The sequence below is a fragment of the Sparassis crispa genome, assembly GCF_003851025.1.
Source record: "Sparassis crispa DNA, contig_000008F, whole genome shotgun sequence".
Lineage (NCBI taxonomy): Eukaryota > Fungi > Basidiomycota > Agaricomycetes > Polyporales > Sparassidaceae > Sparassis > Sparassis crispa.
Window position 1 is genome coordinate 706,426 of NW_020939755.1, and position 19,539 is coordinate 725,964.

At 47.8% G+C, this 19,539-nt stretch overlaps 7 protein-coding genes across 7 annotated transcripts; 3 read left to right on the plus strand and 4 right to left on the minus strand.

Annotated features, from left to right (window-relative positions):
* Nucleotides 1-6,446: 6,446 nt before the first annotated feature.
* Nucleotides 6,447-7,932, minus strand: SCP_0902330 (Serine/threonine-protein kinase crk1; the record flags this gene model as incomplete). The annotated part of the gene is made up of 8 exons (XM_027761466.1): nucleotides 6,447-6,692; nucleotides 6,744-6,893; nucleotides 6,957-7,143; nucleotides 7,204-7,322; nucleotides 7,373-7,552; nucleotides 7,608-7,741; nucleotides 7,790-7,839; nucleotides 7,889-7,932. 8 exons carry the CDS (start codon nucleotides 7,930-7,932, stop codon nucleotides 6,447-6,449), a joined length of 1,110 nt encoding a protein of 369 aa, XP_027617267.1.
* A 1,484-nt stretch (nucleotides 7,933-9,416) lies between these two features.
* Nucleotides 9,417-10,837, minus strand: SCP_0902340 (hypothetical protein; the record flags this gene model as incomplete). The annotated part of the gene is made up of 2 exons (XM_027761467.1): nucleotides 9,417-10,104; nucleotides 10,161-10,837. The coding sequence occupies 2 exons, from the start codon at nucleotides 10,835-10,837 to the stop codon at nucleotides 9,417-9,419; spliced, it is 1,365 nt and encodes a 454-aa protein (XP_027617268.1).
* Nucleotides 10,838-12,587: 1,750 nt separating this feature from the next.
* On the plus strand, nucleotides 12,588-13,500 carry SCP_0902350 (predicted protein; the record flags this gene model as incomplete). The annotated part of the gene is made up of 6 exons (XM_027761468.1): nucleotides 12,588-12,660; nucleotides 12,718-12,759; nucleotides 12,810-12,871; nucleotides 12,927-12,971; nucleotides 13,037-13,399; nucleotides 13,450-13,500. 6 exons carry the CDS (start codon nucleotides 12,588-12,590, stop codon nucleotides 13,498-13,500), a joined length of 636 nt encoding a protein of 211 aa, XP_027617269.1.
* A 176-nt stretch (nucleotides 13,501-13,676) lies between these two features.
* Nucleotides 13,677-14,282, minus strand: SCP_0902360 (hypothetical protein; the record flags this gene model as incomplete). The annotated part of the gene is made up of 1 exon (XM_027761469.1): nucleotides 13,677-14,282. The coding sequence occupies one exon, from the start codon at nucleotides 14,280-14,282 to the stop codon at nucleotides 13,677-13,679; it is 606 nt and encodes a 201-aa protein (XP_027617270.1).
* Nucleotides 14,283-14,610: 328 nt separating this feature from the next.
* Nucleotides 14,611-15,571, plus strand: SCP_0902370 (hypothetical protein; the record flags this gene model as incomplete). The annotated part of the gene is made up of 3 exons (XM_027761470.1): nucleotides 14,611-14,930; nucleotides 14,985-15,289; nucleotides 15,357-15,571. The coding sequence occupies 3 exons, from the start codon at nucleotides 14,611-14,613 to the stop codon at nucleotides 15,569-15,571; spliced, it is 840 nt and encodes a 279-aa protein (XP_027617271.1).
* Nucleotides 15,572-16,099: 528 nt separating this feature from the next.
* SCP_0902380 (predicted protein) lies at nucleotides 16,100-17,107 on the plus strand (the record flags this gene model as incomplete). Its single annotated transcript, XM_027761471.1, has 1 exon — nucleotides 16,100-17,107. One exon carries the CDS (start codon nucleotides 16,100-16,102, stop codon nucleotides 17,105-17,107), a length of 1,008 nt encoding a protein of 335 aa, XP_027617272.1.
* An 806-nt stretch (nucleotides 17,108-17,913) lies between these two features.
* SCP_0902390 (hypothetical protein) lies at nucleotides 17,914-19,112 on the minus strand (the record flags this gene model as incomplete). Its single annotated transcript, XM_027761472.1, has 5 exons — nucleotides 17,914-17,976; nucleotides 18,030-18,215; nucleotides 18,311-18,562; nucleotides 18,644-18,858; nucleotides 18,929-19,112. The coding sequence occupies 5 exons, from the start codon at nucleotides 19,110-19,112 to the stop codon at nucleotides 17,914-17,916; spliced, it is 900 nt and encodes a 299-aa protein (XP_027617273.1).
* Between the last annotated feature and the right edge of the window lie 427 nt (nucleotides 19,113-19,539).

Sequence of the window (19,539 nt, forward strand, 5' to 3'; positions counted from 1 at the left end):
CATCACGAGTGGATTTCTCAGGTACCTGACCATCAATCTTATCGACTGCTGTGCATATTATTAAGCTCAAACCATTGTCTGCATCACAGTTTGCCTGTGCCTTTTCAGTATTAATAACTTGTCGTAGCAGGTTGGTATTGACAATTACTGTAGGATCATCATCATCATCTTTTATTTGAAGGCCATCAAGATGGGTCACTGACTTAACTACCCGTGTATTAAATAGGTCAACATCTCCCATTGTGCATTCACGTGTTCGCAATCTGTTGACTGCATCACTATACTCAGGATCATCTTTCATACGTTGTTGCTCAGTCAACTCTATGACTGCATTTACTTGCTTCCATGCAAGTCGACCAAGCCTCTTGCTGAGTTCATCTGATGTCTGTCTTGCATATGCTGATATAGGTGTGTATAGCGGTGTGCCACCTACTGGAGGATATTGATAAAAATCTCTCGCAAAAATTATATTAATACCTCCAAACCATACATCTGGTTTTTCTTTGGCATAACGTAATGCATGATCTATCTCAGAGAGTAACTGACAGCTAACCAGTGAGATTTCATCAATAAGTACAAACTCAACACACTGCCATTCATCACGCAATACTGTACAATTTTGAACACTAATTGTTACTGTATAGTCCTGTTCACTTTCGCCCAGTCGCCTGTTGCCTTTACCCTTTGTCTTTGATTGTATCTTCAAATCAAGTCCTTTGTGAATTGTCATTCCATCAATTAGGGCAGCAGCAGAGCCGGGAGGCGCAAGAAAATGAATTTGGTATAAGCAGCCAAAGTAAGTCATCAATTCTTTCAAGGCTTTGACAACATGCATCTTGCCTGTGCCACCAGGACCGGTGAGTAACAAGTACAGTGGTTCCATTACAGTGTCTGATTTGACTACATAGTTTTGAATAAAATGTTTTGCACAAATCTGAAAGGCACATGCCTGCTTAGCATTTAAACTGTAGGATGTCTGAACAGACTGTAGAACTTTCATTGGGGACTGTTCAACTAATGCAATAGTATCACTCATATTTGGGGCTTCTGTGCATGTGGTTAATTGTTCTGGTATTGTAGGCGTCATGTAATACTCAGTGTATGCAGGAGTCTTTTCGAGAGTAAACTGAGAGCTCATGTTGCCAGCATTACGTCTTTTCTGCATTACTTGCATCTCTTGCTCATGCAGGGCTGACTTCCACTTCTGCAACTGCAAGTGGGTTATATTATATTTAACAGTGGATAGTGCAGCTATCTTGTGATAAGTGTTGTGATGGAGATAATTGCACTGTTCAAGTAAAGAGACAAACTGCTGTATCTTAAAGTTATTGACTGCACTTCGTCTATTATGTGATGTAACATCAACATCATCATCTGTGTCTGCTGTAACAGATGAGTACATGGATTTTGTCAAGTGACGTGATTCTGCTAGCAGTGTGGCTCGCTTGTGCAACCATTCACTGTCTCTTGCATCTTCGCATTCATACGTTACCTCCCAGTTGCACATCTTGGTTTTGCTGAACTCACTAAAGTCATATACACTGAAGGTATGCTGAAAGGTGTCACCGTACTCTACAAGTGGAACTGTATCACTAAATGGTTTAAAGTGTGCCAGCATAAATATTGCATACCTTTCACTATTTTCACGGCGAGGGATCAGTGTACCAATTGGACGTGGAACACGCTCCATATTAAAGTCAACATGCATTGGACTGAAGTGCTCAACAAGTACATGTGTATCTGCAAGAGGATGTTGTTCCTTTACAGAAAGACGTGAAAGTACACCTAGTTGGTCATCTGGTGTATGATGGTTATGCTGTGCTGTTTTAGACTCTAATGTGAAGTATCTGCAGAAGTCATAGAAGTTTAAGTAAGAAAGGGTGTGTGGTCTGTAGATGTAATCATCAATTTGGTTCTGTTTGAGTAGCTGTCCATTTTTATTCACTTTAATATTGATAGTACACTCTTCTATATCATCAGCATCAGAATGATTATCCTCACCACTCTGACCTTCAATTTGCATAGCAAATGAATAATGCTCTTTGACATAAAGCAGTAACAAAATAGATAGCAAGGGCTTTGTAGGATGTGATGAAATACTATCGCCTCTCTTACGTATGTACCAGGCTGCTTGCTGAGAGTGGATCTGTTGTTGACGCAAGAATTGAGCCAAGCACCTATTTAGTAAGGTTTTTGTACTGTAACTAGTCAATTGCAAGGATTGGTCATTGCCACTGGGTAAACTTGCTACTGCCTTTGATAATAATGATAGCATCTGATAGGTTTTTAGGTCAACCTTAGTAATATAGTCTGTAATATAAAATATTGCAGCCTTCGCAGCTTTACCAGAAAGAATACATTTAATGTCATGATTATGTCTGCAAAAAAACAGAATATATGGATTGTAGTAGTTCACATTTGCATCTTTACACATCAGAATGACAGAGTTAGTATTACGATCAAAATATGAGCTCTCAACAACCTCATGGGGAAATAAAAATCTGCATTTACCTTCATTGCCGTACTTTTCACAGACTTTACGGTGTTGATGACACTGCAAGACTTCTCCACATTTTTTAATTTCAGTAACAAACACTGACTCCCATTCATTCAGAATATTGAGTGCCAATTCACCAACAATAGGTGGTTGTGGTGGTCGTTCAATATGAGGTTCATATGTTGAATCAACTTGCATATCAATATTAGGCAAGTGATGAAATATAATGCTCTCCCAGTATCTGAAAAATTGGCATTCAAACTCATGACTGTCACACAACCTTGCATGCAAATCAGAAGGATTCAGACCTCCGAGTAGCCATAATACAAAGTGACCATGCAGTGTACCATGCTCAGTACATTCAGGTGTACCATAAAATGCACGCAACTTTCCTAAGATTTCACCTTGCCTTTTGGAGCATCTCTTAGAAAAATCCCAGCCCAAGAGGTCTTCAAATATAGTGTGTATACAAAAGTAGAAGAAATCGCATGCTGCAACTGGATCTTTGGCCAGCTGCAAAGCACATTTATATGCAGGCACAACTAGTTGGAATCATTTGGCCAAGTCTACAGTAGTGTCACCATACATGACTTGGAAAATTGGATTATGTGTAGGCGAAGGATTTATGGTCATGTAAGTGTGTGGCATGCCAAAGTAACCAAAGTAGCTACGTATCTCATTTCTGACCTGAATTTTTGAGGCTTGAGAACCAGGAATATGTCCACCAATAGTGTTCACATGCCTTAGCAAGTCTAATGCACCTTTCTGCTGGTCAGTCAAATCTGCATATTTACCTTCATTCTCAAGATGGTTAGAAACTGACATAAGCAAGGAGGGTGAAAGAGTGACTAATCTTCTAGCGATAGTCTGAAAGTAGGGCTTTTGTACTGCAAAGTGTGTGTGTAAGTGAGCAGAGCGATGCTGCCATATATTAAGTGCAATGAACATAAACATGTGATGATACCGAAATGCCTTGTTTGTAAGATCAAGATAGTGGTTGGCCTGAGTATCAAACTCTATTGGCTTTGGCCTACTAGGATCTTCAAACCCACCAATGCCAAATAGATATAGTGTTGGAAACATACCTGAAAACAAGTTAGGATTGTTGTATTCAGAGACAGGCAGCATACCATGATGAACTACAAGATCAGGTTGCGATGCAGTTGGATTAACTATACTTCTTATTGCCGCAGCAGTAAAGCTTCTCCCACTAAGTTTATCTCCTTCTGGATCTGACATGCCCATTTTCTCCATCATAAGTTGTGGTTCATTTGGTAGAGGACAGCTTTTGGCAAATAATTCTGCAGGATGTTCTGAAAAGCCTGCTGTTTCATCTTGAAATATAAGTGTAGTATCCATTCTGTGATCTTCAACAATTCGTGAACTAAGACCTGGTAACACATCATCTTCAGGATACATATCAAGTGCAGACAGATCAAAAGTCATATGTTTATACAATTTGTTATAACTCTTAAGCCATAGTAAGAAGCTCCAAATCTTATGCTTCCGCACACGATACATGTTTCCTACGTACTCAGGCTTAAACTTATGTGGACCAATAAAAACAACTGTAAGCATACCAGCAACATCGGCAGGTGTTCTTGGAAGCACTGATGCTGTGGAAACAACATTTAAATCATGTGCACATGTGTTTCCATGAAACACCTTTGGCTGTGCAGGGTCAGATGACTGGTAAATTCTTGTGATATGTGCAGTGCTACGGTAGATTGCACAAACCATTTCTTCAACCCAGGTTATATCATTGTATTGCTCAGATAGACAACCACAATACAGATTATTAACTAAGCCATATTGTGGTGTAGTACAATGTTGTATTGCTGTATAGCAGCTCGAAGAAATTTTGATAGCTGTGACCATGCCATTATCATAAGTCAGCCCTTTCTTATCCAACATACAGCCGTCTAACCTTGAGTCCTTAAAAAGAAACTTAGAGCTATTCTGTTTAACTACACAGTTTTCTAGAATGAAAGGATCTGTGATTTGGAATGCAGATAATACTTGCTTATTCAGCAGTAAACCATCCATCTTATATTCAGAAATATGAATCTCATGTGACTGACGAGCACATACAGCACAAATTGAAGGTGAATGCCACTGAGTATGAGTGTAATAATTGTTCAGACAGTTAAGAATCACATCGTGAGGAACAAGTTGTGGCCATGCATCAATATATGCTTTTGTCTCTGCACTGTCCTGTTCAATTTCTAATGCCTTTTCAACTCTACGCTGCTCTTTCTTTGCATCACTGTTTGCATGAGACTCCATGTTTAATTTATCAAAAATCTCAGATGGAACACTTGACTTTAGTAGCTTGAAAATGAGTTCACTACGAGGACTACATAACTCACTCTGAGATAAGAATGGTAAATGACACAAGATAGTATTCAAAAACTTTGAAGATTCAACTTTGAATAAGTACTGGGACAACTCAACAATATGCTCAACTATAACTGTACAACGTGCATGACATTTTACCGGCAATTGGTTTATAAATGTAATACCATAGTTATAAAGTGTTCGCATTAACACAGATGACAAACAGTGAATGAGAACACTAGCTGGAGTGACAAACCAAAGTAATTCTATACATAATTTTACAGGCGATATGGCATATCCAATTAATGGATGTTCCTCAAAAAGTGGAGAGTTCGCAGAACGTATTGCTAGTGCTACAGGTTCACCATACAATTTAATATACAGAGCACTGAGCAGAGCATACCGAGATTTGAGAAGTTGATCATCACCATGCAGACACTTTGCTACATCTTCATTGGACATGATAGCAACAGATGCACGACTCAATTGAAAGTCAACAAGAAGTCTTCTGCAAATCTGAGACTTGTTACGACCTTTCTGAGGTATTAAACAGTGAGATGACACAGCTGCAGACTGCAGAGTATGAAGACTTAACCTTTGGAGTGTACGCAAATACTGTTCATCGGACAAATAGAACCATGAGGGATTGAAATCTGCCATGGCTAAAGTCAATCGCTTACACTACTTCAGTCCGAAAATTTAAATGTGTTTGAACACAAATTCTTAGTGTACTTGAACACAAACACTTAGCGTGCTTGAAGACAAATACTTAATGTGCTTGAACACAAAATATTTAATGTGCTTTAACACGAAATGTTTAACGTGCTTAGACACAAACTCAATTAAAACAGCACAGTGAAACTGTGAACACAGTATCACAAATAGCAACTGCATCGTGCAAATTAAACTGTAAGTATCCATTTGAACAAGTCAACAAGCATAGATGCATGTACACTTGTCTGAAACAGTCATAAAAAATGCGAAAACTATGTCTTCAAGAGAGCAGGTCCGCGTAGATTCTACATAGTTTAGTGGTGAATCAGTAGATTAGTAATAATACGAGAAGAAGAATACACTCACGTGCAAAACAGAATGATGTCGTATAGCGACTCGTCGAGGAGCGACACTGAGGTGTAACGTCGTCCAGCAGCGCCAACATCGTCGAGAAATCGAGCGCGCACGTGATGTTTGCGAGCGCCATCCTACGTGAATAGACCTGCGCTGGAACACCGTCGGCAGGTCGAGCACAAGGGCGGAATGTTCGCGAGCGCGATCTTACGTAAATAGACCTGCGCTCGAACAGTGTCGACAGGTCCAGTGCAACAGCGACGTTCGCGACCGGAAGCCTAGACGGAGTCAAGACTCAAAATCGTAAGTGTTGTTACTCAACTTATTTACTGATGTTGTTTTCGCACAACTTCATTCGCAGAGGCGTCTGCCGTTTCCCCTTGCCAAAGCCCTCCTCCAGTTCCTGGAGTCGGGGACACAACAAACCTACGGGATGATAATACAAAAACGCGATGAAGTGCCGAAAGAAAGTGTGCAAGTGACCTGATAGTCCATTTCCGTGACCCTTTCAGTGATGGTACAAGGACACAACACCCTGTCGATGTCATGTTCGATGTTGCGAGAAATCAAGCCTTCGAGCCACTGGCCTGCCGCCCAGCTCATCCGAGGAGATCTTCCGCTTCAGCTTGTTTGGCGGGTTCGCCTTGACTCCAGGTCCAGGTCCACTGAAGTCGACGTTCCCGTCAACCTCTTCAAGTGGGAATGTGGAGTTGGCTTTAGCCGCCGGCTTCGGAAGCTTGGATGGATGTGTGGGATATGGTAGCGCAAAGAAATAAGGATGATTGAGCGCCTGCCGGATCAATGAATAATTACAATGACACCGACTGGATGTGCGACTCACGTCTTTCGCACTGATGCGTTTTCGCGGTTCATAGATAAGGCACTTGCCAAGAAGGTTTAGGCAGTCTGCAGTCGCGGCGGTGAAGAGATCACGGAGAGGCGTCCTCGGGAATTGACCCACTGTAACGTAGTCTGGCAGTTTTGTGTGCCCCTGATATCGTCAAAAATACACTCGGAGGTTACAAGTGAGATTAAGATCAACATGAATTCTTACCGGCCAGTCTTCTTCAGTCGGAGTACCTAGGGCGCGGAATATCGTCCTCAGCTGGTCCATGTCACTCTCTCCAGGGAGGTATGGCGTGCGGAGCATGAGCTCGGCGAAGATACAGCCGACAGACCAGATGTCCACTGATGAGCTGTAATATCGGCAGCCAAAGAGCAACTCTGCCGGACGGTACCACCTGAATCGAATAGGAGACTAATCACTAATTTGAGAGCCTGTGAGAGGCGATTGGGCTGACCGAGTGACGACTTGACATGTCATCTTGTATCCAGGGTCTGCAGCGTCACGCGCCAAACCAAAGTCGGCAATCTTGAGTTGCCCGTTGGAGGCAATGAGTAAGTTGTTGGGCTTCAGATCCTACTGGCAGAATATAGCGTTACAAAACACTGGCGGAACAATAGACGCACCCTGTGTAGGATGAAATTTCTGTGGCAGAATTCCAGGCCACGAAACGTCATGGCCATCCAGCTTTTAATGTCGGCAGGAAGGAACACCAGTGATCTGTCTTTGATTACAAGCTCGAGGTCCGTATCAAGGAATTCAAGCACGAGATTCAAGTTCGTCTTGGACGAGAAGACATCCAATAGCTATATCACTATCAGCAACAACGAGAGAAGTAGACGTTACAAGAACGCATGTTACTTCTATGACATTCTGATGCTTGAGTTCGCGTAAATATTTGACTTCACGCAAGGCAGACATGTCTAGGCCGTCCTTGAACTGGCCCATCTTCAACTTTTTGATGGCAACCTTCCGCCCTGTTGCGATTTCGCGCCCTTGCACCCAGTCAACATAGGCCATTGTAGTGGTTATTACAAGCCCACCTCGGTACACCACGGCGTAGGTACCTTCACCAACTTTCTGATCCTTTGCCCTATGAAAGATCAGGCACGTACAGACGCTCGATACAAGGACTTACATACCATCTTTTCTGCCTTTCCGCGTTTGCCTTTTCTACGGCGTCCATAAGGACCTCCTAGCTGCTCGCCACCGTTGCAGTGATGGAAAGCTGTCAAGCTAACACAAGTAGCAGAGTTATCAACAACCCGTGCACAACACACAGATTAACGGAGATGGGTTTTGCAAAGCGCGGCTAACGTCTGGCAACAAGCTGGAGCTGACGGTCAAAATGATTAGTTCGGCTTCGAGGCCGTGAGCGCCTCTTCTTCTGACTGCGAGCGCTTAAATAACACCCGTGGGGCGCGCTTCTTCCTAGGCGGCTAGGCCTCAGCTGGCGTGGAAGTTGTCTGGAAAATTTCAGAGAATCCCTCAGTAGGGTTTCTGTGCCAAATGTGAATAGAGTAGTGTGCAATGATGCCCTGTCTGTTGCAGATTCAAGTTTGGGTCACCGACCATATACTCAGACACGGATATCCTGAGGAATGCAAGGTCGCAGATCTAAGTATTACAAAGGAATGACTGTTAAGCTTCCTGCAGGTAACTAGAGGCTATATCTATAGGACTACAGTTGCGGACAATCAAACGCGGTAACTATTTTAGTCCAATTATGTAGAGTCCGGACAGTGCCGGAAGCTTTCGGAAACTGCACAAATGTGATGCTTATGACTCAGAGACTCGATTTGCACGAGCCGATTTCACTAATTCTTATTATTTCCTGTTTTGGACCCAAAATTTTGGCCAACCCCATAATTAATTAGATAAAAATACGAAAAAATATGCAATCGACTCCTTTCAATGAGTAGGGCATAATGCCACAAACAGATGAAAAATATACATCCAAAAATATGGCTATAGAAAATGCACAAAGTATACCTAGAATATGGAATTTGTCATTTAAAGTTACTATCTTAGATAGCATTCTAACCATTGCCAATCTAGCTATGATGAGCGGGTTCGTGCCAGAGGCAGTTTCAGCTAAAATCTGCGCGAACATGTGAGAACACCTCAAACGTGTGGCGTGAGAACAAATGCGTAAGTAGCAGTAGGATCCCTTACGGAAGCTGGTTGGGTGAATTTTGGGTGGATTCGCAACATTTGAATGAATCAGAGGTTGCGGGTGACTAGCAGGTGGCCAATAGTACTCACTACGACCGCAAAGTGGCCTATAAGTGTCGAAAAAATCGCCCAAAAATTTGGCCATCCAAAAACCTCGTGGGAAAAACTATCTGAGTGCATTTTTGGGGGTTTTAAACCTCCCTGAGTCTGAATCTGAAGTCCATTTGTCTCAGAAAAATCTAGTTCAGGCGCTATCAAATTTACCGTGTTTGATTGTCCGCAACTGTAGGTCGCAGATACAGTACAGTATGCACAGCTATGGTCTTCCAAAGGTTGTACTACGACTCGGAGGAGGCTTGTATATACAGTAGTATTACTTCGCAGGAATACTATACTGGTATCATCGGCCAAGTACCATGACAGAGACTGAATGAAAGTGATGATGGCGGGCCATGCAGTACATGTACGTGGACGGCGGTGATAATGCATATGAACTCACTTCGCAGTGTAAAATCCCCTGGTACGTGTAAAATTATTCCCCATGGCCTGGAAATCCCCTACTCCATCCCAAATTTTTATCTTCGTCACTTTCCATTCGTCTAAATTCGCTGTGTGCTCTAGGGCACTCTCCGGCTCCCATGTATCATCTTCCAGACCGTATCCGACCCAGCGCACGAGATACTGGTATCCTTGTCCCGCCTGCCTCTCGGCGATGATATGGGAGACTTCGTATTCTTCGGAGCCACCTTTCTTGATGGGGGGAGGCCGCGAAAGGGTAGTCGGTGCGTGGCGAGGTTTTAACCAATGCTTTGGTAGCGTAGCCGTAAGCGGCTCACGCTTGGGAGAAAAGGCTGATTTGGCGACATTACGCCTCCTGCCAACGATGTGAGGGTGTTTTGCTCGAGAATACTTCTCGACTTCGCAAAGAGCATGTTCGAAATCGACCTTTGTAAGACCAGCCGGCCGGCTGTCGCACAGTCGAGGAATGCGATCCGGGGTGATGCCCATTCGAGCGAAATGGCTGTACTGCGTCGAGTGCAGCCAGGTAAGCGCTTCACCTTCGCTTCCTCGCACTGACGGGCCGAAAATCTTTCGTATGCATTCCAGTGCACCAGGCCCAAGTGCGACCCACTCGTCCTCGCTAAAATTGAAATGCGGGAGCATATTCAAATCGAGCAGAAGCCTATAGATGCACTAGAATTCAGTTGCAACTTATATTAAGAAAAAAATTTGCCGCACTGGAGTGCTGTAAAATCACCCATACTGGGATAGAGGCGAAGATATCCATGTGCGTCCTTCAAATGGTGTACCTTTTCCAAGTGACCAGGTAGATCATTCTCCATCATCAATTGAACCAGTCGAAGGTGATTTGAGAGATTGGCCTTCGCACCGAGCTTCGGGGCAGGAATAATGTATGCCGGACAATACAGGGCCTCTTCCGCGGAGAAGAGAACCTCCTCATACTTCCTGACAGAGAAATCTCTCCAGGTAACCTTTCCTAGTGATGATTCCAGCAGCTCCCATGTCTCAACCTTGTTGAAAAACCGAAACAACATTACACGAAAGCACGATTCGTGCAAGTCTGAGCTACCCTCCTGTATCACATGGCGGAGAATATATTGCGTCGTGCGGTCGTATACGCGAAAAATGTTGGTGAACGGATATGCGGCGAGAATTGGGTCCCGAGTCCAGGGCGATGGATCCCCCGCTATGCGTCGCTGGTGAATGCGATGTCGTTCGGCGAGAAAATGAAATAGTGTGTCTAAGACAGGGGAAATAGGGAGCTTCTTCCCGGCAATCGTTACGGATTTCGGTGGCGGAACTGCCTTCCTCCCTTCCATGAATGCAGTGGAAGAGCGGGGCGCAGGTCGTTTTCTGGGGGCAGACTGGAAACTTTGTGGCCGCGTGCGCGCCATCGACGAGCTTAGAGTGTAGCAAAACTAGGTGGAAAATGACGAGCGTTGGGGATGCACTATCAAGGAAAGCGCGGAGACGCGACAGATGCTGCGCTGGCCTCGCGAGCCCCGTATGAGGAAAATTCTGAGCCAACCGCGAACACCATTGTCCTGCAATCACATGACCGTATCTAGAAGACTGCTGATACTCACTGGAATTTTTTTGTCATTGTTTTTGAGTGAGCATTCCTTCGAGCAATTGAGTGCTGAGCCTCCAGCAGAATTCTGAACACACATCCTGTCACAGAACATGACGAAAGTGATGCTCAGAGAGTCTGCTTAGGCTTAAAGACACTCAGGTGCCATTCTCCTGCCGGCATCAATTGTCAATGTCCTACAACCTTCTGAAGCAGACTCACAGAAATGACCACCACAAGCATACAGGCATCTGGAGAGAAGTGCAGTTGGTAGATTGAGCTCAACTTCATGAAGGTAAGTGGCTGGGCTTGAGAGTGCCACATGGTAACATGCATGCAATGAATTCTCGGGCATCTGTTGTCCTCATGGCAGGTCCTTTCCCGCCAATGACAGGTCTGCAGTCACCCGGAGTATTGACCAGGGTTTTTGTAGAGAGACCGGAGCTCCACCGGTCTTTGTGTGTGTCGCACAATGGGAGCAATGAACCTATGACGGTCACTCTCTCTTCACCATTTTGCACTTCTTACCGATCATCTTGAAACTAATCCTCGCCTTCCTACTACGCCAGAATAGTTCGCGAGTGTGCATCTGAAGCACCACACTAAATAGGAGCAAGTCTATATCTCGAAACTCACCTACACGGACCACTCGAAAAGCCGATGGTGTGCAAGGGATAGAAGCATTATGGACTGATTTCCTATGTGCTGCCGACTCCTGTGCAGAATGACAGCACTTGGAGTAGGTCAAGTCTCCCGCGAGTGCCGTCTCACGGTCAGTGGTGTGCTCCTCATACTGGCTAGAACTCTAACTTAATCCTACGCAACTCAATCCTCCGGATAATACTCGCTGCAGCCGATTGTGCATGACATGATACCGTGCAGACTGGCGATGGAGAAGAGATAGCGGAGATGGCCGCTCGTCAAGGAATTATCCCCTGTCCGGGTAAGACAACCTCCTCACTATGGCCATGGGCCCGTGAATGTAGTGTCCATCTTCAGCCTTCGCTAACTCTTCCCGTACGCCGGCGGGCGCCAGTGGATAACCGTTCCAGCTTCCTGATTTCCGCTCTACATCTCCACTCGCCACGTCGCACACTAGCAAAGCCATTTCACCTCGAGTGTCTCCGGAGCTTTGACACACTGTATGGACTCTCTTCGTCTATCGACATCTTCAACCTCTTCATTGGGTCATTGCTACTAGACTGAACTCATTGCGGCAGGCCGGTGGCCGACATGTTCTTCGCCCCAAATGAGGTCATCGAGCCAAAGTCTACGGTGACTGATGGGTGACATAACACGTTACTGCCGACTTGAAGGGGGTGCCGATGCGACGGTAGGGCATAGTATGCATACAATTTCAAGATACCCATGTTGCCTAAGCCGCAGTCTCTCAATATAATGGTTTGAGCATGAATGACATCCATGAGTGCTGTGCCACCCTAGATGGCGCGATGCACGTGACCTGCCGCGTGTTGCAATTTAAACAAATGAACTCTTCGCATTTGCCGCACGTCGACGCGACATACCATCCTCCAACATAGCCGCAGTCGTCCTGGACACCACCACCACCCTATATGGGCCATATGGCCGCGAGTAGCTCTTTGTATGATATTCTGGGCGTCGCCCAGAACGCCTCAGCTGATGCAGGTGTGTGATTACATCGTAAAGCAGCCGATCGCATGCTGAGTGCTGGATCGTAATTAGTGCGCAAGGCGTATAAGCTCAAGGCGCTTGAGACGCATCCAGGTTTGTGAGCCTCCAGAGTGCGGATGAGATTTGATCTTGACAATTCGCAGACAAATTGGGTCTGGGAGCTCTAGAGATTGAGAGGCAAGCTGCGGAAGCACGCTTCAGAGAAGTTCGCGAGTCTTCCTAAACCTGACACAGACAGTGCTCACTCGAACCATATTCAGGTTCGCACAGCCTTCGAGGTCCTAGGCGATTCCGCTAAGCGTCGGGTGAGTGTATCAAACACGCAGTGCAAGCATGCACACCAGGCTGAATCAACTACTAATATTCTCAGGCGTATGACAATGGCCTCGACTACCTGCGCAGGCAAGTCAATATCAACGACATGCAGGCGAGATTGGCGCGCGAACGCGCGGAATGGGCGCGGCAGACAGAAGCACGCCACCAGGAGCGGATGCGCGTTCTGCGGGAGGAAATCCATGCAAGTCAGAAACGTTACAAGGATAACTTGGCAAAGGTAGAGCTTCGCTACCAGGAACGGATCCGTGCCATGGAAGAGCAGTTGCGGCTGAACCGGGAGGCAGAGCGGCTCGCAGAGCAAGATTTCTCTAAATCAATGACTTTTGAGGACGAGGTATTAAATGAGTTGCGGAGGATGAACCCGGAGTGGGAGGTGCGTAGGCAGGAAGTGTTGCGGGTGAGTTTCTACATTTCGTCTACGTTTCAGAGTCGCTGAAACCTGTACAGCGCCAGGCAGAGAGGTTGAAGAAAGAAGAGAGGACTCATGCCCACGTGTAGAATATTTCTTTCTGCTGTGTTGTTTCACATACCGTTTTATTCTGATATCTATCGGACATCCGCGCTGAATGACGCCGATTCATTTATTGGACAGGTCATTCCTGTGGTGGCTAACCACATGATCAGCAATCTATCATAGCGATAGCTATGAGGTACGAACTGTCCAATTACTCACCCTACTCCACACCCAATGCGCGCACCCTATCCTTGGCGATCCTCCCTACATCTACAATGGCTCTCGCTAGTTCATCTTTCCACTCCCTCCCGCCGACTTGAACGCTGCTGACATTCTTGACAGGGGGCTGGTCAGGGCTGAGCGACCGCTCGATACCCAAGACACTCTCCATCTCTTCCTTGATTGCCTCCCTCGACCTGCCGTTCACGAATATGATGTACCTCAAGCCCGGATAGCGATGCTCATAGCATGCGTTCAGATGTCCAAGGCGTACAAGGATGGCAGGGCGCGTAGCGACCGCCGCCTGCTCCCTTGCGCTGAGGTGCGAAAGATTCTTGACTTCGCCAATGCGCGGATGGCCGGCTATGAAGCGCGCTTTCAGCTCGTCGTCCCAGCGCGAAATTACGTTTAACGCGACATCGATGAGATCGGAGTAGCTGCAGATGACGCCTCGGGGGCCTAAACGCGTAGGTGACGAGATATCGAACACGATCTTCGAGAGGACCGGCGATGGCTCGAAGAGGATTTCGAGGGCGCTCAACAGAGCACCGTTGAGGTCGGGCGAATTACCGACGAGGTCGCTGAAGGATGGAAGGGCGGACATCATTGCTGCAAGCAGTCTTCAACGAATCTGCACAATCTACAGGCGTCTGTGGATGGTGCCAAGTGACAACAGGGGCTACAGCTGGCTACAGGCAAGTGCCGATCTCACACGCCGCCACAAGCTGATTGCACCCCGCACGTTCCAGCTCTCTGATGGACGATACTAATCGTGTGCGCGGGGTGTGAACACCAAGTTCCTGTCAGATACAGAGTCATCGCAGCAGTTTCGGTGCACAGGGGGTATGTATGTACATATTTACTCCTCACGCACTCTTGATGAGGCTGGGCCCGCCTCGTGCCCCATTGAACCTTCGTCTTCGCGCTCAACTACGATGAGGCGGTCGCTCGACTTGGCCTCCATGCTGTCCAACGACGACCTCGCGGACTATGATGTTATCTCGGATGGTCCTCGATCGCTCGAGTCGAGCATTGCAGACCTCGGTCACGTGGATAGGATCGGATCGGTACGCGAACCAGAGCCCTTGCAGGCGGCGAAGGACAAGTTCGACACGGTCGGGCTAAGTGCCGAGGACATCCAGGCGTATATCCAGAAATCTGTCCCTTCGTCTGAAAACATATGGCGAACCGTGGATGAGGAACAGCGGATAATCAGAGTATATGTGGACGGCGCATTCGATCCATTCCTCCCTAGGTGAGTGCGAGGCTGGCCGGTCGAAAGGGGCGCGTTTTGCTTACCTGGGCGAAGACACGCACTGCAGCTGCGGCAGGCCAAGCTGTCCTTTCCATCCGTGTATCTCATAGTGGGCGTCTTCGCGGACGAACTTTGCGCCCGGCACGAGTCAGCGACTTACGCACGGCATGTGGACAGGTGCGAGCTGTTGCGGCACTGCCGGTGGGTGGACGAAATAATTCCGGATGCGCCGTGGACATTAGACGAGCAGTTTCTGCGCTCGCATCGCATAGACTACGTCGCAATTGACGAGGGGTCGTCGGTTGACCCTGCTTTCGATAAGGAGAGGTTAAGGGGCTACGATCTCGTGAAAAGTCTCCGTAAGCGGTCACAATTCCTCCCATTGAGGAATGCTGCATGGAATGGTGCTTACTAGGATGTCCACAGGCGTAGCTATCCCTACCAGGAGAACAAACGTTATGATGCCGGCGGAACCGCCCCGAAGCCCATCTCCCGTCGGACGATCCGCGAAAGACACGATCAAATGTGCACCGCCTTCACTGAAAGCCGCAGATCCAGATCCCGGGAGCAAGGAGGACGACGCGGAAACCCCTTTCGAAGAGCCAAAGTTGGACGAGTTCGGGGCGGGAGCTGGCATCTGAGCGATTTCAACGGAATACGACTTGTGTAATATTGCTTCTCTTCAGTGTTTGTTTTCTTCTGTAATATTGTGCTACCCATTGATTCAGGTTTAGAAAGCGGAGTGATAGTCGTACACTTGGTACGGAACTCGAAAAGTGGGCGCTTTGTTTGTTGGTGATTGTCGGATGGCCCAAAAATGGGAAGCCTTGTACGTAGGAATGAAATCTATGCGGAAACTCAATCTTGCTGAGGAGCGAGCCAGGAGCTCCAACGCTACCGTCATTTCTGAGCCTCTGTGCTGTCGGATGTCTGCTGCCGGAAGCAAACGAAGAATGCACGGATCTCCAATGTTCAGACAAGATCTTAGAGACTCGTCCTGCCGTGGGCCCGCCTCGCCCTTGTACACTCAAGGCTACGCCCCTCAGTACTCAGTACTCAGTGCTTATATAGAGTGTGATTGAATGCTCATTGCATACCTGCTTGCGCTACCACATCTTCCTCTCCTTAAATCCTCCTCTGTACGCGTGGCTTATTTCAGCAATACCACGATGGCGACCGAAGGCAGCGTCTCGTCGCCACCATGGCTTCCTCTGGAACTCATCGAAATGATCATATTCGAAGCGTGGTCATCCCCTTTGCCGATCAACGAACGCGTCGCGCTTTTTACGTCTCTTTGTCGAGTCAACCGTGCCTGGTTGGGTCTCTTCGTCCGCATCGCCTTCAAGGACGTACACATCCCGGGCCCCGATTTCGCCCAGGATTACCTGCGTCTCATACGAGGACGACTTTACTTCGGGGACAATGATCCGTACTTGATGAAGAGCTCAGGATCGTCGACGACGGTCAATAACCTCTGCCGGTCGTTGACTTTCCACGTCGGTAGAGGCTCCTCAAGCCACCCACTATACGCTGTAGGCGCGACGCCCTCCATAACTCTCAGCTGCGCCGCCGCCTCAAATTTCATTTCCAGCACGCTGTACATGGTCACCGTGCTGGATTACCTCCCCAACTTGCGGCGCGTCTCCCTCCAGTACTTCAATTGGGGGTTTGATGACGTCGTGGACCAGGGGCGCCTCGTGGTGTTCCCCAAACAGATCACCCACCTTGACATCGCGTTCAGCTACAGCGGGGGACTCGTAACTTCGCTCGTGAGTTCGCTCCGGTCAGACTACTTGCGCCGATGGCACAGATACTGGACGCTGCCGCACGTACGCCACCTGTCGATCCGGGGTGCCCCCATCAAGTTCGTGGCGGACATCCTCGCGGCGTGCACTTGCTTGGAGACGCTGGATATTGACAACGCAGAGTCACTCCAGGTGCTGCAGCACTCCCCTAGCACCCTGCACACAGTCGCGTTGCACTTGCCCGGGGAAGACCTGGGTAACACAGAGCTTGAGAGGTGGAAGCTGGCCGAAGCGTTGAAGAAAGGGCTTTTATCCGATACTACGTCTCCTCGGATAATCGTTTATTGTGGTTCTGTTGAGGGTGGAGCATGGGAGATGACCAGGCGGTCTTGCAAGGGATTTGGGGTACAGCTGGTTCATTGTCTGGAGTGAAGGTTTAGCCTTGTGTGTATTTGTACCATTCTACTCTGTATCTTTATCCACTCGCTCTTATGTATTTTTGAGTCTCTTTGGTGATATTGTAGACCGGTGGCTTCCGCACATGAGGGTTTCAAGGACGAGAGGAAATCACATTCAAACAAACACACGTACATGTAAGTACATGAGCGCACGGGAACAGAAAGCGCGCAAACCAGAGCCTCCACGCCGAGACTCAGATATCGAAGATTCGTTGCTTCTACTCGATATGCTTGATATCTCTGCCCGGAACTTAAAGAGAACGATCTGCGCGCGACGTCCTTCGCCGTTGAGACGTGTGCGATAAGAGTGATTTATGCGAGGACTCTGGAACAAAGGAATCAGTAATAATATTTCAGGCACATGGATTGTTGAACTCACGTCCGACTTCGGTGCGACGAGAAAGGGTAGGGCCTGATCATCGTGTAGCGAGGGTGATGCGGTGCGACTTGGGTCTCTGGTGTTGTGAGTTCAGGGTGGTACGGGTGCGAGTTTTCGGGTGTAGTGAGGGAGGTAGAGATACCACTTGGATTGTTGGTGTAGAGGGTGGAGCGGGTGCGAGTTGGTTGGCGACAAGCGCCGTGGCCGACTGCCCCGGTGAGATACAAGCGGGTGGTGGAGGGTGTGGATCGAGCGCCGTGTGTTTGAAGTTGTGAGACTACAAACAGGCGCTCCAGATTCACGAAGCACGGAGTAGAAGCGATGAAAAGACAGATGCCCAAAACGTTGCCGCTTGGACATGGTCGGAAGACCGGAACTGACTGGGCCGAGGGGAACAAAGTTCAGGAGTGCGGATGTTGGGTGATGCAGAAAATATGACTGTTAATAGTCTCGACGCCGCAAAGCTGCGTATACGCCAGTCAACAACAAAGCATATTTCTCAAAGAGTAAAACGTACGGCGAAAGTCGGGCTTTCTTTGCGATCGATGTCGCGGGTGTGTTGCTCGAGAGCAGGAAGCGGCGAGAAGCCAAGGATGCGACGGAACCAGCAGGACAGAAGACACTTGAAGGTTATGGAAATCGTCGCTGTACAAGGCAGAGAACGACAATTCAGAGCAATGTCGCCGGTGGACAGAGAGAAAGGCTTTGAATAACGTGTCCGAACAGACGACAGTCATCACCAACGCCGCGGAAGCTTTGATCAACCACCGGCCGAATTTTACTGAGAAGGCGACTTACCGGAAAAGGCCGGCGTTGCGGCCGATAAGTCGCAAGGAAACCGTTCGAGGGGTAGTGGAAAGCCGAGGGTGCGATGGAACCACCAAAACAGGTGACAGTTGAAGAGTGCGAATATCGCCACTGCACAGGGATCGGAAATGTGAAACAGTTGAAGCCTGAGGCCTCGCGAATACAGGTGGCAGCTGTGAGCCATGCCACCTGTGAGGTGCTCGTGAACAGAGCAGAAGTTTGTTGACGCGTCAGAGCAGACGACTATCAACGTTAGCGACGCCGCAAAAACTGCGTTATTCTCTGCCAATAATTGAGAGACTCTTGTTTGGGAATTGGACATACCGGTAAGGGTGGACTTTCGTCGTGAACGAAAGCGAGAGAAGTGGGGAGCCAAGGAAGCGACGGAACTTTAGGTCGATTGAAAATTGCGATCGTCCCCGCGGAACATGGCCCGGGTGGTGCGAACAATGCAGCGGGCATGTTTTGCTCGAGAGCAAAGGGAGTGGAGGAACCGAGGATGCGATGCAACAGTTGACGTCTCAACGTTGCAAACACTGCTATGGGACATGGCTTGGTAGTTAGAATTGTCGAGATATCGACAAGCCAAACCGGGAACTCATGACGTACCGGGTCCAAAAAAGGGGGGTCTGCGAACGCAAAACTCAAAGGAGGGACGACAGTTGGTTAGTACGAACGATGTCGCGGGTATAATGCTCGAAAGCCGAAAGGGGTGGTGCAGAGAGCCAAAGAAGCGACGGAACGATCGAGAAGACAGTTCGAAGTTGTGCGCGTCGCCCCGGAACAAGGCCATTTAGGTGGGGGAGGGAGGAAAGTGTCGAGACAGACGACAGTTGACTGCGAACAGTGTGGCGGGTACACTGCTCGAAAACTGGAGGGAGTTGAGGCCGAGGATGCGAAGAAACCTTCAAGACAGGGATCGCTTGGAAGTTCAGGGTCGTCATCGAACATGGCCTGGGTGTATAGAACGAAAGCTTGGGTAATGGGAGAACCAAGGATGTGGTGCGGCAGTGAAGACCAGAAAGTTGGGAACCGCAGAACATAGCCGGAAGCGAAGAAGAATCGACGCAAAGCAAAAGCGGTAAAGACAGTGGGTTGCAGATGCTGCAGGAACGAGCGAGGCTTGCGAAAATCAAAATATGTCTCACCAAGACTGTGGGTTGCAAAACTCTAAGAAGTCCGATCAGTCATGCTGCGGGGACGCCCACTTACTATTAAAG